Source organism: Diceros bicornis, chromosome X (genome assembly GCF_020826845.1).
Source record: "Diceros bicornis minor isolate mBicDic1 chromosome X, mDicBic1.mat.cur, whole genome shotgun sequence".
In the NCBI taxonomy this organism is placed as follows: domain Eukaryota; kingdom Metazoa; phylum Chordata; class Mammalia; order Perissodactyla; family Rhinocerotidae; genus Diceros; species Diceros bicornis.
This window is the reverse complement of record NC_080781.1, coordinates 41,922,815-41,944,593: the sequence shown is the minus strand read 5'-3', so window position 1 is coordinate 41,944,593 and position 21,779 is coordinate 41,922,815. Positions and strand designations below refer to the sequence as shown.

Genomic DNA, 21,779 nt, shown 5'->3' with positions numbered 1-21,779 from the left:
GTTTTAGCTGCAAAATTCAACCTGAAAGTTGAATTTTATTTTGTTGGTTTTTTTTTCCCCCCAATATTTAGGTTCAATTTGGAGAAGGCAAAAATCAAAAACACTGTCAGAGATTTGGACACTTGATGAAGATGGGCTCATAGGTGCCTGAGAAACAATACTGATTACCTATTTAACCCAAGTGACAATAAAACATAAAAATAAACATAGTGAGCGACATGACTGTAAAGAATTTAAGTGAAAAAACTTTGTTGTTTTTATTTTTTTCCTTCAAAAATTAGGGACATAGGGCCGGCCCCGTGGCTTAGCGGTTAAGTGCGTGCGCTCGGCTACTGGCGGCCCGGGTTCGGATCCCGGGCGCGCACCAACACACCGCTTCTCCGGCCATGCTGAGGCCGCGTCCCACATACAGCAACTAGAAGGATGTGCAGCTGTGACATACAACTATCTACTGGGGCTTTGGGAGAAAAAATAAATAAATAAAATTATTTTAAAAAAAAATTAGGGACATAATAAAGTCAATATAAAGCACAGAAAATTATTCTGGTAAAACACAGCATCATTGGTGTCTAGCAGATTAGACAGAAAATGAAGAATAACATTCATGTTGTGGGCGAAGGCAATAAACAGCAAACCAAGGAAGCGAGCACACAGTCCATCAGCGTTGAGCAGGTGATGCTAAGAACACATCACACAGCTTCTCCCAAGACTCGGGTATTAGAAACCAAGGCAAACAAACTGCGCTTTCTAAGCTTTGTCCTTCTTTATTCTCTTTCATATTCAGGGATAAAATGGTACTTAACTTGAGGACAAATGTCAGGGGACCCGCAAAGTCAGAACTAATTTCATAATAATGCTAAGATATCAGTTATGTTCAACATGCAAAGCATTCTTCATTGCTATCATCCAATGAATTGATAAATATTTAAATTTTTCTCAGTTTAAATTTCTAACCTGGCCAATATCAAAAGCTATAATTCACATAAATTGAAGCTCTTTGGGGTCCTCAATAAGTCCTAAGACTGTAAAGGGGGCCAGAGACCAAAGCGTTTGTGAACCACTGCTGTCATTTTGTTTCCTTGTAAAACAGAAGCACATACACAGCTGTATTTCTCTGTCACTATTGCTCTTAAGTGTAGTTGCAAACACTTATATTAATTATAACATTTTTTCCTTTTTTTATTGATGTGATAATGGTTTATAACATTGTGAGATTCCAGTTGTACATAATTATTTGTCAGTCACCATATAAATGCACCCCTTCACCCCTTGTGCCCACCCCCCAACTCCCTTCCCCCTGATAACCACCAAACCGTGTGTTAGTTCATCTGCCACATATGAGAGAGGTCATACAGTGTTTGTCTTTGTCTGGCTTATTTCATTTAAGATAACACCCTCCAGGTCCATCCATGTTGTTGCAAATGGGACAATTTTGTCTTTTTTTTATGGCTGAGTAGTATTCCATTGTATATATATACCACATCTTCTTTATCCAATCATCTGTTGATGGAGTCTTGGGTTGCTTTCACTTCTTGGGTATTAATTATAACTTTTATTTTTTTTTGTGAGGATGATCGGCCCTGAGCTAACATCTGCCAATCCTCCTCTTTTTGATGAGGAAGACTGGCCCTGGGCTAACATCCATGCCCATCTTCCTGCACTTTATATGGGATGCCGCCACAGCATGGCTTGCCAAGCAGTGCGTCAGTGCGCGCCCGGGATCGAACCAGCGAACCCTGGGCCACTGCAGCGGAGTGAGAGCACTTAATCACTTGCACCACCGGGCTGGCCCCAATTATAACTTTTTTTTTTTTTAAGATTTTATTTATTTATTTATTTTCCCCCCAAAGCCCCAGTAGATAGTTGTATGCCACAACTGCACATCCTTCTAGCTGCTGCACGTGGGACACGGCCCCAGCATGGCCGGAGAAGCAGTGTGTTGTGTGCGCCCGGGGTTCCGAACCCGGGCCACCAGCAGCAGAGCAGCACACTCAACCGCCAAGCCACCGAGCCGGCCCCCTAATTATAACTTTTAACTAAAGTAGCTAACTTCTATTTCTCAGAGAAAAAGGAGGATGGACCATTGTGAACTGTCTGTCATTTCAGCAGACTAGCAGAGCTCCTGATGACACCTACCACAGCTTTCTACAGCCACACACGACCCTGATACAGCTTCTCAAAGTGGCAAAAATGAACACGTTCGGGGCTGGCCCAGTGGTGTAGTGGTTAAGTTCACACGCTCTGCTTCAGCAGCCCGGGGTTTGCGGGCCCAGATCCCCGGTACAGACCTACACACCGCTCATCAAGCCGTGCTATGGCGGCATCCCATGTGCAAAATAGAGGAAGATGGGCACAGCTGTTAGCTCAGGGACAATCTTCCTCGCCAAAAAAAAAAAAAAAAAAGGAACACGTTCATTGACCGACCCAAAGACAAGAGTCTCTCTGTAGCATATAAAAATAAGAAGCAAAAGTATACTAACTTAAAATTATGCTTAGTGTCTCAGTTTTCTACCTTACTTAGAAATAATCTGGGCATCTAATGAATATTCATGAATTAACTCAATTTAATATCAGTCCAGGGGGGCCAGCCTGGTGGTGCAAGTGGTTAATTGCACGCTCCACTGTGGTGGCCCAGGGTTCGCCGGTTCGGATCCTGGGCGCGCACCAACGCACTGCTTGTCGAGCCATGCTGTGGTGGCATCCCATATAAAGTAGAGGAAGATGGGCACAGATGTTAGCTCAGGGCCAGTCTTCCTCAGAAAAAAGAGGAGGATTGGCGTCAGATGTTAGCTCAGGGCTGATCTTCCTCACAAAAAAAAAATATATATCAGTCCAAGTTTTCAATTACTTAAAGATCTTGGAAATTATCTTCAAGCGGATATACTACAGAACAAAACTTGCTGTTGAAATAAATTTACCAGAATAATTTATTTTAGTCAAACACAAAAGTCCATTTTTCATGATCTTAAACATTACATTGGAGTAGTAACTGCTTATTTGATCACTAAACCTGCATAAATTTAGGAAAAAACAAACCCACATAGAATAAAATTCACACTTGTATTATACTTAACATTGATAATCTGAGAAAATATAATTGTTTTTATTAAACCAAACTTATTAAACTAATTTCATTTGCCAAAGATTTACCTTAATTATGTAAACTTGGATTCTTTAAAAGTCTCTAAGTTGGTTTCTGAAAGAAGAATTTGTTTCAAGTCTAGCACACTTAAAGTAGTAAAATTTCAATTTTCTTGGAATTTTAGGAATATTTTATTTGTATAAGTGCTTATTTCTCTCTCTATGCCAATCAGAATTAGAGCTCCTTTAATATAAGAGACTTCAGGGGCCGGCCCCGTGGCTTAGCGGTTAAGTGCATGCGCTCCGCTGCTGGCGGCCCGGGTTCGGATCCCGAGCGTGCACCGATGCACCGCTGCTCCGGCCGTGCTGGGGCCGCGTCCCACATACAGCAGCCAGAAAGATGTGCAACTATGACATACAACTATCTACTGGGGCTTTGGGGGAAAAATAAATAAATAAATAATTTAATATAAGAGACTTCACAAAATAACTTGTTGATGCCTTCTGGAGACGGGAAATCATTACACACTCACACATTACACGCTGAACTACAGACACACAGACATACAGACTCAAAGAGCTTAAAGCTTCAATTCTACACTATAGTCCCAGGACAAGAGCTGCACAAGGTACAGCCTAACAAGCCAGACGCCCTGCTATCTCTCACCCAACATCCGTCCATCCATTCAGAGATCACCAAATGGTCAGACCATAAAGCCAAATTGCTGCCACTGATGCAAAATAACTTGGCTACAAACAAACCCAAACTGAACATTTAACACACAGCTGGACAGCCGGTGTGGCCTGGTCTCGGCTTTCTGCTTTCCCTTATTTGACCCATGCAAAGAGCAGGGCGACATGCAGTAAAAATTTCTTTTTCCTGCACTTTGGTTATTGACTGCTACTGGCATAGCCCTAAAACTCCACACTTATCTCTTCACACTCCTGCTCAAGAACCCACAGTGGCTCCCTCCTTCCTGTTACCACGTGGAACCAGCTGATTATTTCCTCTGCTTCCATGCCAGCCCGTCATCAGTCTGAATATGCATTGAGGCCTCAGCACTCGTTGTGAGTCACACTCATCACAAGCAAGGCCGGGGTGACCTCTGCTCTGCGTCTGCGTCACTGGATGGATCTTAGGCGTCATTGGGAATGTCAGTTTCCTGAGGGCAGAGGTTTTGCTGTACTCACTGTTATATCCTGGCATAGTGCCTGACACACTGTAGAGCCTCAGTCAATGTGTGTCAGAAGAATGAATGGACTCCCCAACCCTCAACTGAGTCCTGAGGAAACTGAGGCACAGAGTGGTGAGGTGACTGGCTCAGGACCATGGGGTTGAGTAATGGGGGAACCAGGATTTTACCTGGGTCCCCAGTTGCTTACCAGTGGCCATCCAGTTCTTTTCACTGCCCCTCTCCCCATGCCTTTCCTGGCAGTGGTAGACATGGAAGTGCACCACCCAGACCCCTTTCAAGGAAGCGCTCGCTGCTCAGCTGTCCTTCTGCCCAACCTCACTTCCTCCCGCTTCCCTGCACAGGACTCAATCCCTGATAAACATCTTATACCCCAAACTCCATCTTGAATTCTGCTTTCAGAGAGGGTACCTTGTGACACTAGCTATCCAGCAAAGGCCCAGTAAAATGCCCCAGTGATCCCAGACACCCTAGCACACTGCATCCACCAGGAATGACACCAGTTTGGGGAAAGCAGATGAGTGGAATGACTACCTTGTTTATCAGCTGAATGTAGATAGCTGACCAGTTGAAAGAGTCAATAAAGCTCACCAGTTGGAGAGGTGTGGCGCAAAGTAAAACGTGGGCGAAGTGACGGGGTGAACTTCACTGGCACTGTGTTCTAGAAAACTCAGCCTGACACAACCAAGCAGGTGGGATAGAGCACGAAAACACAGCACTGGCTTTTATTCAAAACATGTTTCCATCTGGTTCTTAGAGAATAAAAAATATCAAAAAGCCCAAGAGCACCGACGGAGTGCATTTTTCTGGATCTGGAAATCAGTCTTCTGGGAGCTCCTGAAACACGTGACATGCAGTGTAAAGAATTCTGTCGATGGGCCGACCTGGTGGCGTAGTGGTTAAGTTCTCACGCTCCAATTCAGTGGCCTGGGGTTCGCAGGTTCAGATCCCAGGCACGGACCTATGCACCACCCATGAAGCCATGCTATGGCAGCGTCCCACATACAAAATAGAGGAAGATGGGCACAGATGTTAGCTCAGGGCTAATCTTCCTCAGCAAAAAGAGGAAGACTGGCAGCAGATGTTAGCTCAGGGCTGATCTTCCTCAGCAAAAATAAAATAAAATAAAATAAAACTCTGTCAAGGGCCAGCCCTACTGGCCTGGTGGTTAAAGTTTGGTGCGCTCTGCTTCGGCAGCCCAGGCCAGTTCCCGGGTACAGAACCACACCACTCATCTGTCAGTAGCCATGCTGTGGCAGTGACTCACATAGAAGAACTAGAAGCAGCCTACAACTAGAACATATAACAATGTACTGGGGCTTTGAGGAGGGTAGAAAAAAAAAGAGAGGAAGATTGGCAACAGATGTTAGCTCAGGGCACATCTTTCCCAGGGGAAAAAAAAAAAAGAAGAAGAAGAAGAATCCTGTCAAATGTGTTGTTTTAGCTTAAGAAAAACTGCTGCAATGAATATAGGGGTGCATATATCTTTTTGAATTAGCGTTTTCATGTTCTTTGGATAAATACTCAGAAGTAGAATAGCTGGATCATATGGTAGTTCTATTCTTAAATTTTTGAGAACTCTCCATACTGTTTTTCCCACTGGCTGCACCAATTTACATTCCCACCAACAGTGTAAATCATTATATTTCGACTTCTATATAAACTGCATTGTGTTCACCACCAAAAGTCTAGTTTCCATCCGTCACTGTACACATGTGCCCCTGTACCCATTTTGCCCTCTCCCTACCCTCTTCCCCTGTCGTAACCACCAATCTGTTCTCTGTATCGATGTGTTTGTTAGTTTAACTTCGACATATGAGTGAAATCATGTGGTGTTTCTCTTTCTCTGTCTGACTTATTTTGCTTAGCATAATACCCTCAAGGACCATTCATGTTGTTGCAAATGGCACAATTTTGTCTTTTTATATGGCTGAGTCGTATTCCATTGTGTATATATACCACATCTTCTTTATCCATTCATCTGCTGATGGGCACTTAGGTTGTTTCCATATCTTGGATATTGCTGGAAATAGAGCTTTCATGAGGTAATTAAGGTTAAATGAGGCCATAAGAGTAGGGCCTTAAGATTGGTAGCCTTATAAGAAGAGGAAATGTGAGGACACAGAGAGAAGGTGGCTGTCTATAAGCCAGGAAGAGAATTCTCACGAGAAACCGAATTGGCTGGAACCTTGATCTTGGACTTCCCAGTCCCCAAACTGTGAGAAAGTAAATTTCTGTTGTTTAAAAAGCAAACAAACAAAAAGAAAAACTCAATAATGAAGAGTTGAAAGCAATGATACTTAGCACTTGAATAATCTCTCTGATGCAAGAACGAGTAATATTGCTGTGTGGGGAGCTGGCCAGATGAGCCTCTCCAATGCTGGAGCACCACCTTGGACCGATGGAGAAAACAGCCTCAGAGACTCAGAGACACCAAGAGAAGCTTGGTGGCGTCTTTTTTATAAATGTGTGCTAATTTCTAATCATTATTGCATTATGCTCTGAGATTATAGGCACTATAAGGTTTTTCTTAATAACTTGAGGGTTTCTTGTGGTTCAGTAATTGAGCAGTGCACATCTTTTTTTAATCAGATGAGGCTGTGAGGTGGAATTTGACCATCAGTGACTTCTTCCTTTGAATAAGCACCTGAAGTTGGACCTACATTAGTCAAGTCAAGATCTAATAGGAGTGTTCAACATCGTACCTCTGGTCACTCAGATTCACTGCAAGAGAGAACACCCAAGGCCGTGAGAGTACCCTTCCTTGGGTCTAGGGCTGGGAAAACAGGTAGACCATGTGTCCACTTCCTCTATCTTCCTCCATCATCCACTAAACCTAATTTATAGACCTGTTTCATTTTTTAACATCTGGTGCAAATACTCCTCAACTTGATCCGACCGTATGGAGAAGTTGGCAAGGTTCAATTAGCTGTCTTCTATTCCTTTAGCTAAAGGTTTGGTCTCTGTTATATGGAATATAGAAATTCATGACTGTTATATTTTCAATGTTGATCATGCCCTTGATCAATAAAAAGGGTCCCCTTTGACTGTTTAATATTTTTTTCCTTAATTTTATTTTCTCTTGAATTTATATTGCAACTGCTGTTTTCTCTGCCTTTACTTTTTTCATACATTTTTACTCATCATTTTAAAAATCTTTCTGAATCATTTTGATTTAGACACCACTTGGTTGTTTTTGAATTTTCACTCAATCTATTTGCCCTTGTCATTTCATGTATAGAATTTAATCCATTATTATTTATTGTCAGAATTGAAATTCTGTGTTGTTTCACGTTTTCAGTATTCTTTATGCTTCCTTGGTATTTCCTTAGTGGTCTTCCCTTTGTTATGGAATCATTTCTCATTCTTTTTCAAGTGATTTGGAAGTTCTATTTCTTGTTTTTAATTCAACTTGTGATTACATTTAAGTTTTTTTTTAACTTAGTTGAATCTAGATTTATCTAATTATCAGGAGCAGAAATGAAAGGATATCTATTCATTCCTTCTCTCCTTTGTGAATGGGGTGTAAACACTCCTGGGGTCACACAGACAGGAGTCTGGACGCTCTGAGAGTCACACAGACTGCGGGGTAGGCACACTTGGGGTAACACAGACTGGAAATGGACCCCTATGAGTCACAGAGTACAATTTGGAAACTCTGGGGTCAGACAGACTGGGTATAGACACTCCTGGTGTCACACAGACTGCGGTATGAACACTTCTGAGATCACACAGATTGGGGTGTCGACACTCCTCAGGTCACAAAGACTAGAATATGGACACTCCTGGGTACATACAACCTGGGGTATGAACCTCCTGGGGTCACACAGACTGGGTTGTGGATACTTCTGGGGTCATACAGACTGTATGAGACTCCTCGGCTCACACAGAGCCAGGTATGGATCATGGGAGTATCCATTTCCCAGTCTGTGACTCCACTAGAATCCACATTTATTTCTGTGAAAGGATTGGTCCACATTGCAATCTCTCACTCCATTATATCTGCCTGCAGTCTGTATTTCTCCAGTAGTGACCACTTTGAAGTTCTTATAAGTTCAGTGGTTTCTATCCCCTGTATTTGAGTTCAGACCAGAAAGCCACTAATGCTGGAGTGTTTACCATAAGCCCAGTTTTGAAGTCTTACCAAAGGGACACTTAACAATGGTCCAGGCTCAAGGTCAAAAAATAGGGCATGGATGATGGACCAGTTAACACATGTCAGGGTCACTGCTCTAAAACAGGAGAGGATTGATGGTGAAATTACTAACCAAAGCCCTTGTTTAAGGCCAGGCCAGAGGGGCATTAACAGCGGTAGCCTTATCAGATTATCAGAGACCCTAGTGGAAGACAACACAACCAGAGGGGAATTGACAGGGAAGAATTAATAGGGACCGTTGTTCAAAGTCGGCTAAGAGGGGCATGGATGTAGAAGAGTTAATACACAGGGATCAATGATATACCAAAAAAATCACTGATGGTGGAATAAAGAGACCCAGATTTGAGGTCAGATAAGAGAGGCCAGGATTTTTAATTAGTTAACAATTGTTCTGTTTGAATATCTAGACAGAGTGATGTTGATGTTAAAATTGTTAGCAAATGCTTGAACTCAGGCTAGAGGGGCATTCACAGTAACAGTTAAGAGAAGCCCTGGTTTAAGGTCAGACCAGAGAAACAGGGATAGGGACAACTGAATAAAGATCTGGGTTTGAGGTCAGTCAAGAGGGGAATAGATTCTAGAATAGTTAACAGAGCCTGGGGTTTCAGTTCAGATTATAGGAGCATTGATGTTGGAAGAGATAACTGTGTAAGTTCAACAACGGACCCACGAGGCACTGGTGACAGAGCAGTTATCAAAGAATTGGGTTTGAGGTCAAACCAGAGGGGAACTGACAGTGGTATATTTAGCGGAGGACTGGGTTTGAGGTCAGGCCTGAAGTGGAGGGATTTTGGAATAGCTAAATGGCTGTGTTGGATAATTAGACCAGTAACTCTTTGAATATGGAAGAGTAAAAAAGTCCTGGTTAATCAGACAGATGAGAGAGAAAGGATATTGGAAAAGCTTTGATTAGGGACCAGGATGACATTGAAGGTGGAACGACAATAAAAGAGATCCTACCTTTGAGAACATACCAGAAGGACATTGATGTCATAGTGGTTAATAGTGGACCGGGTCTGAGGTCAGACCAGTGGAGCATTGTGGTTTAAGAGTTAAAATGGACTGGATTCAAAGTCAGATCAGAGAGGATTGAAGGTTGAATAGCTAAAGAGAAGCCCGGATGCCCAGGTGCAGCCAGTGTGGCCTTCTTGGATGAAGAATTAACAGAGGTCTGAGTTTGATTTGAGACTAGAGGAGCCTTTCAGTTAGAATATGAAATGAAGGTCTGGGTTCAAGGTCATGCCAGAGGAGCAGTGATGGTAGGACGCTTAACATAGACTCCTATTTTTAAGGCAGACCTGAAGGGCACTGATGGTGGAATTGTTACTAGAGGAGGTCAAATCAGAGAGGTGGGGATCTTAGAATAGTTGAAAATCAGATCAGAGGGCCTTGATGTTAGAATAGTTAACAGAAGTCTCCATTCATGGTCAGACCAGAGGGCCAATTAGGTGGAACAGTTTATAGAGCTCTGGGTTTGAGGTCAGGGCAGAGGGGCACCTATGGTGGAATAGCTAACAAAAGCTCTGGGTTTTGGTTGGATAAGGAGCATGTCATGTTGTGTTAATTAAGAGATATTCATGTGAGAATTCACATCAAAGGGGGTTTTGATGGTGTAAAAGCCAACAAAGTCTGGATTTGAAGTCAGACCAGAGATGCCTTGCTGGTTTTAGAGCTCAAAAAAGCCCTGTCAGAGCAGAAAGCCAGTGATGCTGGGATATTAACCAGAGGCCTAGGTTCAAGGATGGATCAAAGAATAGTCAGCAGGGGCCGGCCCGTGGCTTAGTGGTTGAGTGCGCGTGCTCTGCTACTGGCGGCCCTGGTTTGGATCCCGGGCGCGCACCAACGCACCGCTTCTCCGGCCATGCTGAGGCCGCGTCTCACATACAGCAACTAGAAGGTTGTGCAACTATGACATACAACTATCTACTGGGGCTTTGGGGAAAAAAAGGAGGAGGATTGGCAATAGATGTTAGCTCAGAGCTGGTCTTCCTCAGCAAAAAGAGGAGGATTAGCATGGATGTTAGCTCAGGGCTGATCTTCCTCACAAAATAAAAAAAAAAAGAGTTCCAGATCTGATGTCAAACCAGAGGCATAGTGATGATGAGCAAGTCAACAGAAGCCCAACAATATTATTTTTATTCATTTTTCATTATTTTCTTATTATTTATTTCCTTAGGTTGTGAGTCAAGAGAAAGTATCATGAAGACAAATTCAAAGCAGAATGTCAACTCTGCCACTTCAAAATCTCATAAGGAAGAAACTCCCAAAATCATGTACAATATCCATGATCAGCCACCTTGAATCCAGACTCCATAAAGAGCGTGAAGAAAAGAAGAAAGTGTTGTGCTGGGCCGGCCCTGTGGCTTAGCGGTTAAGTGCGCACGCTCTGCTACTGGCGGCCTGGGTTCGGATCCTGGGCACGCACTGACGCACCGCTTCTCCGGCCATGCTGAGGCCGCGTCCCACATACAGCAACTAGAAGGATGTGCAACTATGACATACAACTATCTACTGGGGCTTTGGGAAAAAAAAAAAAGGAGGAGGATTGGCAATAGATGTTAGCTCAGAGCTGGTCTTCCTCAGCAAAAAGAGGAGGATTAGCATGGATGTTAGCTCAGGGTTGATCTTCCTCACAAAAAAATAAAAAGAGGAAAGTGTTGGAGAAAAATGAGATTCCCCCAAATGATCTTGCCCACCCACCGACCTTAGTTGAAACTGAGCTTCTTTTTGGTGTTGCATACTGTACAGAATGGGGTTAACAGAGCCTGAACTGCTCTCCTTGGAAAGGCCTGCTTCAAGGTCGGCCCTTGGCTGTGCCTATGTGACCCCCCCCCACCCCAGTAAATACCCTGGGACCTGAGTCTCTAACAAGCTTCCCTGGTTGGCAACATTTCACTCGTGTTGTTGCAACTGGCTACTGGGGGAATTGAGCGTGTCCTGTGTGACTCCACCAGGAGAGGACCCTTGGGAGCTTGCGCCTGGTCTCCCTGGACTCCGCCCTGTGTGCCTTTTCCCTTTGCTGATTGTGCTCTGCATACTTTTGCTGGAAGAAATCATAGCCGTGAGTACGAGTAGATGCTGAGACTGAGAGTCCTCCTAGCAAACCATTGAGTCTGGGTGGTCTTGGGGACCTCCAACACATACATACATGATCTTGACCACGAACAGTCTAGCTCACCAATGGCCCTATCTCCTCACCATTTACCTGAAGGTCTGTCAGATGGAAGTACCAGATAGAAATGCTTCTAGATGCAAGCAACCACAAATAACAGTGGATTGAACAAACAAGAGGTTATTTTCCTCCCCCAACAAGACTGCTGGTGTTAGTTCAGCAGCTCAACGATGTTGGGCCAGGTTGGAGTCTCTGTGACTCTGTGGACTGCCCCTGAGGTCTCAAGATGGCAGTCATGCTTCCCATTGATGCATCTGGACGTGGCAGCCTATGGAGCTGAAGGGAAGGGAACAAGAGCCTCTGACATTTCCTGGTGACTCAGGTCATTGACAAGGGATTTTTGTTATCTCTGCCCGTCTATACCATAAGCTTTCTCTCCTCACTCCAGGGTCCCTCAAATATTGGACATCAGTTCAACAATCCGTGGCTGCTCATTCTTGCCTACTTTTACTCTCTCTCTGAAGCAGGTTAGCATTGAAGGTGGTATGGAAAAGCCTGTATGTGTGTTCAATTCTTTGTTTCTTCTCCCTCCCTCTCCCCCTGGGTCGCCCTCCCCTCCTTTGCTTGCTCAACCTCTTTTGTTCAGTATGTGTAACTTGCAGCTAATTTGTACTACTGGATATCTGACTGAAGCCACAGATACAGAAATCTATTGTTCTTACTGAAACACAGCATGGAATTAACATTAAACTTAAATAAGGGCCGGCCACATGGCTTAGCCGTTAAGTGCGCGCGCTCTGCTACTGGCGGCCTGGGATTCGGATCCCGGGCGTGCACTGACGCACGGCTTCTCCGGCCATGCTGAGGCTGCGTCCCACATACAGCAACTGGAAGGATGTGCAACTATGACATACAACTATCTACTGGGGCTTTGGGGGAAATATAAATGGAGGAGGATTGGCAATAGATGTTAGCTCAGAGCCGGTCTTCCTCAGCAAAAAGAGGAGGATTAGCATGGATGTTAGCTCAGGGCTGATCTTCCTCACACACACACACAAATAAATAAATACAGAATAAACTTAAATAAAACAAACCTAAATTAAAACTGCCAAAAAAAAATATCGGACATCACTTTGTGGTCTCTGAGCTGTTCCAGGCCTTGAATTTGGGCCCTGGGGGGGTGTAAAAGGAGCTAGGGGTGGTCTGGGGTTCCTCTGCGGATGGTGGGAGAAGCCCTATCCCCCTTGCCCCCAGCAGGAGTGGCTAGCTCAGCCTTAGGGTCCATGGTTGTTCCCGCACCAGCTTGGCACTCCAAGTCTTCAACACCTCTGCTCCTTGCTTGTGGGAGACAACCTAATGCACAGACAGGGGTGGGGCCCAGGTAGTGGCTGCCCTGGGAGTGGGGGGAGCCTGAGAGCCTCAGCCTCCCTGAGAATCCAGCAGGGCCCTGCAGGCTAATAGGATGAAACTCCTGTGGTAGACCTCAACATTCCCCACCTCAACTCCTCCACTGCCACCACCCTGGCATGAGTCCCCATCATCACTCACCTCAACTACTGCACGGTCTCCTGACTGGTGTCCTGCTTCAGCCCTTGCCCACCCCATGTGTTCCCTTCACAGTGCCCAGAGGCATCTTCTTACAGTCATGTCGGATCACTGCCCTCCTCTGCTCAAAACACCCCTCACTTAGAAAAAAAGCCCAAGGCCTCACCATGACCCATGAAGCCCTCCAGGATCAGGCCTGTACAACCTCATCTACCACACTCTGGTCCAGCCACGCTGGCCTCTACAACAATCCTGGCACACTCCAGCCTTCGCACCTTTGCACTACCTTCTCTCTCTCCGTCTAGAATGTTCTCCACCACACACTACAGCTCCCTCTCTCAGGTCTCTGTAAATTACACCATCAGGAACATCTCTGATCACAGCACCAAAAAGAGCCCAACCCCCCACTCCTGCAACTCCATCTCCCGTCCTCACAACAGTCATCCTTAGCTGACCTGTTATATAATTCTATTATCTACTTGCCCCCACTAAAATGCAAGCCCCATGAGGGGAGGGATTTCTGTCAGTTTAGGTCACAGCTATACCCCTAGTACATAGAGCAGTTCCTGGCACACAGTAGGTGATCAATAATGTCTGTCCAATGCATGACTGTAAAACACTTCAAGTGGTGCCTATGACATGGCAGACATTCAATAAATGGTTGGTGAATGAATAAACAAACCAATGCATGAACGAATGACGGAATGAGTAGGTGAACCCCATTCCACCGTGGGCCCTAGAGCTGCCCTCTCCCCCATCCCGCCCCCAGCAGACCCGGGAGCCAGCCATCGGCACAACCACAGAAACTTTATTTACAAACACAAGGCTGGAGCAGGAGGTGGGTGAGAAGAGGGACCGTGACAGGGCCAGAACGCTGCTACTTCTGCTCCCGCCTCCAGACGATGACCATGCCGCTGGCGTCGCTGGAAGCCAGCAGGCTCTCGTCGCAGTTGAAGCTGACGTCCAGCACAGGTGCACTGTGGCCCTGCAGCTTGTTGACGGCGGCCTTGGCTGCCCGCTCCACATCAAAGAAGTGCACGCACATGTCCTCGCTGCCCGTCACTGCCCAGACGAGAGAGACAGGCTATCAGGAGGTTTCACAGGAGGCACTGGGGTGCCCTGGGTGCGAAGTCTTGGAGGTGTCTGAGGTGCGGAGGGATTTATGTCCAAGGTGTGAGGTTCCATGGCTGTGGGAGTGGGGGGGCCCAGCCCTAGACGGCAGTCCCCTAGCTATTTTGGTTCTGTGTCCAGAGTGTGAGGTCTCTGAGCTATTTGGGGAGGGGTCTGTATCTCAAGCTGTGAGGTTTCTGGGCTGTTTGGGGGTCTTTGTTGCAAGTGTGAGGTTGCTGGGGCATGAGAGCTCCTGAGGCCCAGGAAGTCAGGGCATCAGGGTCTTGTGAGGTCTGAGCCAGATCAGCACCAGCCCTGGGCCCTGCCCCTCCCCGGCTGCCCAGACACCCCAACCCTATGGGACTCACCCACACAGGCCCCCTGGCGGAAGGACATGAGGGGGCAGAAGATGCTGCGCACGGGATGTGAGCTCTGCTCAATGGGGAAGCTTCTCTTCAGCTGCAGGGTCCCCTCATTGTCCACCACCCTGAGGGGAGGATTAGAGCGGGTCAGGGTGCAGCCTCAGCCCCAGAGGGGGGATGAACGGTGGGCCAGTCTGTGTCCCCACCCCTGGACCTGAGCTCTTTTCAAGGTTCATGAAATCCAGTCTTGAGAAGTCTGCATAAACCGATAAGGCACAGCTGGCGTGTGAATCAGTGACAGCTGGAAACTGTCTCTGTTGATATAAATGGGGAGCCTCCACAGTTGAATTCACTAGTTCTCTTTCTAAGGGTCTCTAAGAGACTCTGGTGTCAGGACGGGCACAAAGAGAGAAAATGGCTAACCAAACTACGGCACTCCTGAACTGTGGAATACCATGCAAAAGAATGAACGGAAGCTACCGCAGGTGACCTGGGGCACTTCCACAGTCATCGTCTGGTGAGAAAAGAAGCTGTGGAGAAGGATGTACAAGAAGCCCACTTCTGTAAAACAATTACCCTCCCTCAAAAATGTGTGGCCTGTGTGCACGCCTAGGGTTGTAAGTGAGAGAACAAAACATGGAAAGATACGTACAAAGTTGTTAGCACGCTTTACTGAGGCAGGAGGAGGGCCAAGGTGGCAGGAGGGAGGAGAGAAGGGAGAGGATGGGGGAAACAGACAAAAAACCTAGGAGTATACTTAAATTAAACTACAAGCACATACATATATATGTGTGTGTGTGAGTGTATTATTTTTTTAAAAGGAGAAGAAAAATAAAACAGCAAGCATCCTGTCAGGCAGTGGTTTTCAGGCCTGGCTGGACATCCCTTGGGGAATTTTCAATATACTCAGTCCCACCCCAGAGCTTCTGAAACCACTGGCCTGGAGCAGGGCCTGGCCGTGATTTTTTGAAGCTCTTCAGGTCTTTCCAGTATGTGGCCCAAGCTGAGGACTGCATTTGGGTAACATGACATATGTAAGTGGGGATAGTAAACACCCTCCCACACAAAAAAAGAAATGAAGAAAAACAGGTCACTGCTCTAAGAGGGCCCTAGTCTATTTTATGCCTCAGTTTGCTCATCTGTAAAGTGGACATGACAGCACCCACCTCACAGGGTTGTGAGGACTAAATAAGGCAGTATGTATAAGGTGCTATGAACAGGGCCTGGCCCCAGCAGTTGCTATGGCAGGACTCACTACTGCTAGTTCTAGTACTGCTACTCTTGATGTCGTCATTACCAGAAGGAGACCAGACCTCCTTGGTCAGGCCCTACATGGTTCTAGGCTGATGGGGAGACAGGCCCCTGTCCCAGTCCGATGGAGGCAGCAGGCTCTCCATTTCCAGGTGGTCTGGACGGAGGGGGACCCACCTGTAGAGCAGCAGCTTGTTGAGACAAGCATTGATGAGCAGTGAGGGGTCCCGGGCCTCGCGGCTGACCCAGGAGCGGGCAGAGATGCTGGTCACAGGGCTACCCTCATGTACTACCAGCCGCTTGGCTTTGGTCAGCTTCCCTGGGGCAACACAGGAAGGGGAGACAAAGGTAAGGGTGAGAGCTGCGCACCAGGGGGGCGGGAATGCAAGCAAGCACCTAGACACAGGCCTGGGCCTGCCTACCTGTGGCCATGTCAAAGAGGAAGGAGAAAACACTGCCGCGGTCATCGCCCGCCCAGAGCAGCCGGCCGGGGGCATCAAAGGACAGAGCGAGGACACGGCCCGTCAGCTTGCTGGAGCCACCCTTCACTTTCTTGCCCGTGGAGATGTTCATGACATGCACATTGTGCTTGGCATTCCCCACCTGTGGGTGAGACCCGCACACCATCATCCTGCTCGCAGCTAGTCCCTCCTTGAGTCTGACCACAGTGGGGCTGCTGTTGATGGGACTGGTTGGTCTTACTGGAGTCTTGTCACAGTGGTGCTGTGCTGGGTAGACTAGAAGGTGACCCAGGGCTATAATCTTCCTGAGCCAGCCCCTCTTGCGATCTGACCAGAGTAAAGAGCTGCTCCTGGGACTAAAGGGATCTCAGACCCATAACGCTGCCCCTTGGCCAGCACCTCCTGTGGTTGGCAAACCACAGGGCCGTCCCAGGCCCATGATAAGAGCTCATCTGCTCCCTGACTGGTCCTTTCTGGACCCCTGACTACACTAGGGCGGCAGCCGCCGCTGCAACTGAAAGGATCCCGGAGCACAAGCCCACCCGGCCAGCTCCCCCCGCCCCCTCAGGGCCAGGCCAGACTTCATTTCCTTCCCCCGCCTTCTGACTCTCCTGGGGTCGGACCACAGTGGGGCTGCCACTGAGACGAGACGAGGTTTCCGACTAGTAATCCTGCTCCCCAATCAGCAGTCCCTGCAGTTGGAAAACGGTAGGACTCCTGCTGATGGGAACGAAGGGGTGCCAGATCCGTGACCCTACCCCCTGGCCATTCCCCCCCGGAGTCTACCCCAATGAGGCCATCCCAGACGGAGAACCGCATGCCCCCCCGTTCTGACCCGTTTCCCTCCGACTCTGACCAGAGAAGGAACTGTGGCAACGGCCTAGAGAGGACCCCTTGACATTGATTCCCTGGGACAGCCCTCCCAGCCCGGCATCCCTGCCCTTGGCGAGCGGGCGCCCTGGAGCCTGACCACAGTGAGGTTGTTGTTGACGGGCTGGAAGGTGCAGCAGAGCAGTTCGGCGCCATCAGGGTCAGGGATCTCCCGGATGCAGCGGCCGTCCTCAGAGGCCCAGATGCGCATGGTAGCATCAAGTGAGGTGGACACGAGGATGTCATTGGAGAGAGACCAGGCGAAGTCGGAGACACCGCGGGTGTGGCCCCGCAGCACTCGGAGCACGGTGGGCGGGGCGGGCACCAGCTGGCACAGTGAGATGCTGCCATCGAGTGAGCAGCAGGCCAGGCGGTGCCGGTCATCATTGGCGAAGCGCACTCTTGGGACTGCAATGCCAAGCAGGCATTTGTGGGAGTCAGCAGACTCAGTGGGTGCTTCCGTTTATAAGGCTCTGACGTGTGGGCTGGGGGCCAGGACCCACCGCACCAGGCACACTGGCCTCAGCAAAGGGCTTTCCTTGGGAGTTGGAACCCCAGAAGGCCCTCTGCCAAAAGCTCCCTAAATCATAGCAGGTACTTTATGGGTTGCAACATGAAAAAGCTCCTACATCACAGCAAGCACCTTACAATCACCAAAGTCTTGGCAGTTTGCAAAACCCACCCTGCCCTTTGCGAGGGGATTTCTCTGCAGCAAAGGCTTTGAACTCTTCCAAGTGAGTCACAACCCAGACGCCTTCTGCAAAGTGCTCTTTTAAGCTCCTGAGCTCCTTTACAGTAGACAAAGTACCCCAGGTTTTGCAGACCACTTTGTAGAGAGCTTTTAGGTTTGCAACACGTTTATGGATAGCCCCCCTTCAAAGGTGGGCAAGACACTTGGCACTCCAGAAAAGGATGCACTTGGTGGTTGTCACAGTTTGGGCAAATTTGTGGTGATGGGACCCGCCATCTACTGGCTCACCTGCCTCATCCACGTGTTGGTCAAAAACGTGGTACATGCCCGCAAAGGCGTAGTTCTCACTCAGTGACGTGTCCCCGGCCATAGCTCGACTGGCTTCTGCTGCTGACGTGGGCACCACGCTGCCGGGGGGCCTGGGCCCCAGTAGGAGTAAGGGTAACAGGAGGTAGGTGCTAGCGTTCAGACTGCCATTGACTTGTAGCCCTTCCCCTCCTCACAAACCCCCAGCCCTCAGCTGCCCCTGGTGCATACCTGTCCTCAAAGACAGCACGGTTCATCTGTGCCTGCAGCTGGTAGGAGCCTCGGCTGACGGAACGGCGGTGCCCACGGGCCCCCAGGGCCCGAGGATCATCCTCAAAGTCCTGCAAACAGAGAAGGTCAGGCTGGGCACATCTTAAAAACAGCCCTCAAAAACCTATGAGGTCTGGAGTCTTCAAAATATATCCAGATCCCTTCTCACCCTGTCCTCTGCCACTGCCATCGCCAGGACTACTGTGGTGGCCTCCGCACTAGTTCCCCTGCTTTCACTCTTGCCCTACTCAGCAGATACTCAGTAAATGTCCTTTGAATGAAGAATGAACATTCTTTCTCCAGAAAACCACTTGCCTCAGTCTTTTGCTTCATTCAAGTCACAGCTCAATTGCCACCTCCTCCGAGAGGCCTTCTCTGATCATCCCCATGAAAACTAGCTTCCCTCTGTCCCTCACACCAGTCCTGTTTTATCCCCCGTCTCCTTTATTTTTCCATCTTAGCACTTCTCACTACAAACCATGGTCATTACTGACTTGTTTATCTGGTTTGCTATGTTTATTGACTTGTTTATCTTGTTCATTGTCTCTTTATTGACTTATCTCATTTATGATCTCTTTTTGCTCTCTACTCATCCTAAGAGCCTGGAACAGCACCTCACACATAGCAGGTGCTTGACAAGTCTATTGAGTGAATATATACGGAGGCGGGTGGTATGCACCGTAGGTGGCCTGGGGAGGAGCTCACCTCCATGCGGTCGAGGGTAGTGCGGCTGCTGCGGATGATGCTGTTGCTATAGGCACGAGCACTGCCTGGCTCGGAGAGGGGCCCGTAGCGCTGGCCCAACAGCTGCCCACGCAGCCTCAGGTACTGCCGACGGAACGCTGGGGGGTGCCCAGCCTTGGCATTCTCCCGTAGTAGCTGGCTGCGCCGCCGGATATACTGTGTCCGAAACTGTGGAAACGTTGGTGTGCGGTACGCGTTGTACCTGCGATGGCAGGAAGCAGGGCGGGCAGCAGGCACAGGACAGAGGGAATCAATCAGCTCAAGGGATAGGGAAGGAGAATGAGATGTGTGGCAGTGAGGGGTCAGGATGGCAAGTAATCAGCCATGGTGATGGTGGTACCTCTGGTGCTGTGATGAGGGTGAGTCTACAGTAATAATGGGCATGGCGATTAGGTCAGTGTGAAGCCAGTGGAGGCAGCCTGCAGCTTTGCTGGAGTTAGTATGGAGCGACTGAGTCAGTGTAGACAATAATAGGGGTCAGTCTGATATGGTGATGGGGGTTAGTGTGGGGCAATGGCAGGGGTCAGAATGGGATGGTAATGGGGTCAGACTGGACAAGTGATGATGGTAAGAGAAGTCTGGCAGGGCAATGGTGGGGAATAGGATGTCACTAGCCAGAGCTCCATCACCCACTCCCAAAGGCTCTACTAACACAGCCTCTTTGCGCATGCCCAAATGTGACTGCATTTTCCCAGCATGCTCTTTACGACCCTCTGGCCAGCCCTTCTCACAGCGGGCAAGTCCCCACACCATGCTACTGCGCATGCTCACCTTCGGCATGCCAATGCAGCCGCATAAGGCAAGTTCTCCGCCCAGCCTCACTTATCGCCATTGCGCATGCACCACAGTAACTTCCGCTCCCATGGGCTCCGACCCCACGCCTCACCTCGCGTCCACTGCTAAGACCTGCTGCCACACCGCGGCCATTCCCCGGCCTCCTCTTCCGGCGTGTCAGCCCGCGGGAGCCTGCAGGACAAGGGCCTGGAATGTCAGCGTCTCAAGTGGAGGGATCTAGTTCCGCCCCTTCTGCCAGGCGATCGTTGCCATAGGCAGCGAGTCCCTTCACACCGCGATGTCGCGAAATCCCACCCGGCTGTTAGCATGGTCAATCATCCCAGCCCTGCCCTGCCCTTCCCAGCAGCGCCCAGGATGACTCACAGCAGCGATTCAGACCTGACCCCGCCCTCCCCGGTCGCCATAGCAACGCACCTCCCCCCCGACTAGCAATCCTTCTTGGCATTCCCCACCCATCTGGCCTCCCCCCGCCCCCCGCCTTCCCTTCTCGGGTCCAAGAGCAGGGCCCCGGATCAGGGACCACCTCCGGGGCTGCCTCCCGCTCTTGAGGCCCCCGGGGCGGCCCTGAGACCAGTGTCGCCCTCTCCTTCTGTCTCTCTTCTCCCTCTCTCAGGCTCTAGGCAAGATGGCCGCCTGCGGCCAGGAAGCGCTGCCGAGCACAGAGGAATCGATAGGAATCCTCCCTAGGGCGTGGAAGAACCACGCAAGCGCACTAAGGGACAAGAGCTTCCGGCACAGTGGTGGAGGCTCCGCCCCTGAGGTTCTATCCACCCCAATCCCTAATGGCACTTTTTGTATACACAAGAAAGAGCCACAGGGACAGGGGCGAGTATGTGAATCACTCACTAGAAATCAAAAACACGACTTTCAAAAAAAAAAAAAACGACTTTCTTTAGAAAGAGTGGTATAAACTGCTTTTTAACAGCACGATCTTGGCCAAGCAAGATGTGAAGCACAGAATAAAAAATAATCACACATGCAGAGGCCTCTAAAAGTTCTCCAGTTCTTAGAGTGACTGATGGGCCTCTGGACCCCCACTACCCCAGGATGAGAAGAGTCCGTTCTGTGTGTGTGTGTGTGTATGTGTGTGTGTTGGGGGGAGGGGGTGTTGGGCTTGGATGCTCCCAGGAAGCTTGGTTTGGGCGTGAGTCTCTAAAGGCAGAAACAATTAGACAGAACAAGCTTTGCGATTTGGATCCTAGGAGGCTATCCGAATCATCCTTATTTCAGCTCCAACAGGAGGCTGCACCTCTAACTATTCATCTTAACTTGATCAGGATACACAATTTACAAAGTTGAAATAAAGGGTTTAGTAGCTTCCTTTGGATCTTAACATCAACTGACAATTCTCAAAACTGTTATTTTTCACACTATTTTTATAACAAATACAATAATCTGAACGTTTTAAAGCCACCTGAAACAAGGAGACACATCCAAAAACATATTGCCCTTTTTTGTGTTCTAACAAAAATAGACCACACTGTACTGTATTGACTTAGCATCTCCCTTGTCCATGTAACTAAGCTATCGGTGTCTTTTCAGGATATTAAATATCCTTCTATTTCATGATTGTTAAAGAATAAACTATTTCACTGCACAAACATGTAATCACTAACATTTATTGGACAATGTGCTGGATACTGTTCAAGGTGATTTACATGTATTAATCCATTTAATCCTAATAATTGAATGTTGTGGGTCCCATTACTATCCTCATTTTACAGATGAGGAAATCTGAAGCTCAGGGAGTTCCAGGGTGACATTTTATTGAATTGGTCCCCTATTTGTGACCAGCACTGGGTTTATTTCCAAGTTCATTTTTTTGCCATAAA

At 48.2% G+C, this 21,779-nt stretch overlaps 1 protein-coding gene across 5 annotated transcripts; it reads right to left on the bottom strand.

Moving 5' to 3' along the window:
* Positions 1-13,875: 13,875 nt before the first annotated feature.
* On the bottom strand, positions 13,876-20,599 carry WDR13 (WD repeat domain 13). 5 transcript variants are annotated; one of them, XM_058535800.1, is made up of 10 exons: positions 20,471-20,599; positions 20,039-20,118; positions 19,114-19,354; positions 18,370-18,479; positions 18,121-18,251; positions 17,242-17,549; positions 16,233-16,413; positions 15,988-16,129; positions 14,566-14,684; positions 13,876-14,149 (listed from the first exon to the last, which is right to left on the bottom strand). In XM_058535800.1, exons 2-10 carry the CDS (start codon positions 20,077-20,079, stop codon positions 13,965-13,967), a joined length of 1,458 nt encoding a protein of 485 aa, XP_058391783.1. In that variant the 5' UTR covers positions 20,080-20,118; positions 20,471-20,599; the 3' UTR covers positions 13,876-13,964. The 5 variants fall into 5 exon arrangements, with proteins under 5 accessions (XP_058391783.1, XP_058391784.1, XP_058391787.1 ...); XM_058535801.1 differs by lacking the exon at positions 20,471-20,599 and adding an exon at positions 19,493-19,517 and having other exon boundaries at positions 19,114-19,320; positions 20,039-20,344; XM_058535804.1 differs by lacking the exons at positions 20,039-20,118; positions 20,471-20,599 and adding exons at positions 19,493-19,517; positions 19,924-19,956 and having other exon boundaries at positions 19,114-19,320.
* Between the last annotated feature and the right edge of the window lie 1,180 nt (positions 20,600-21,779).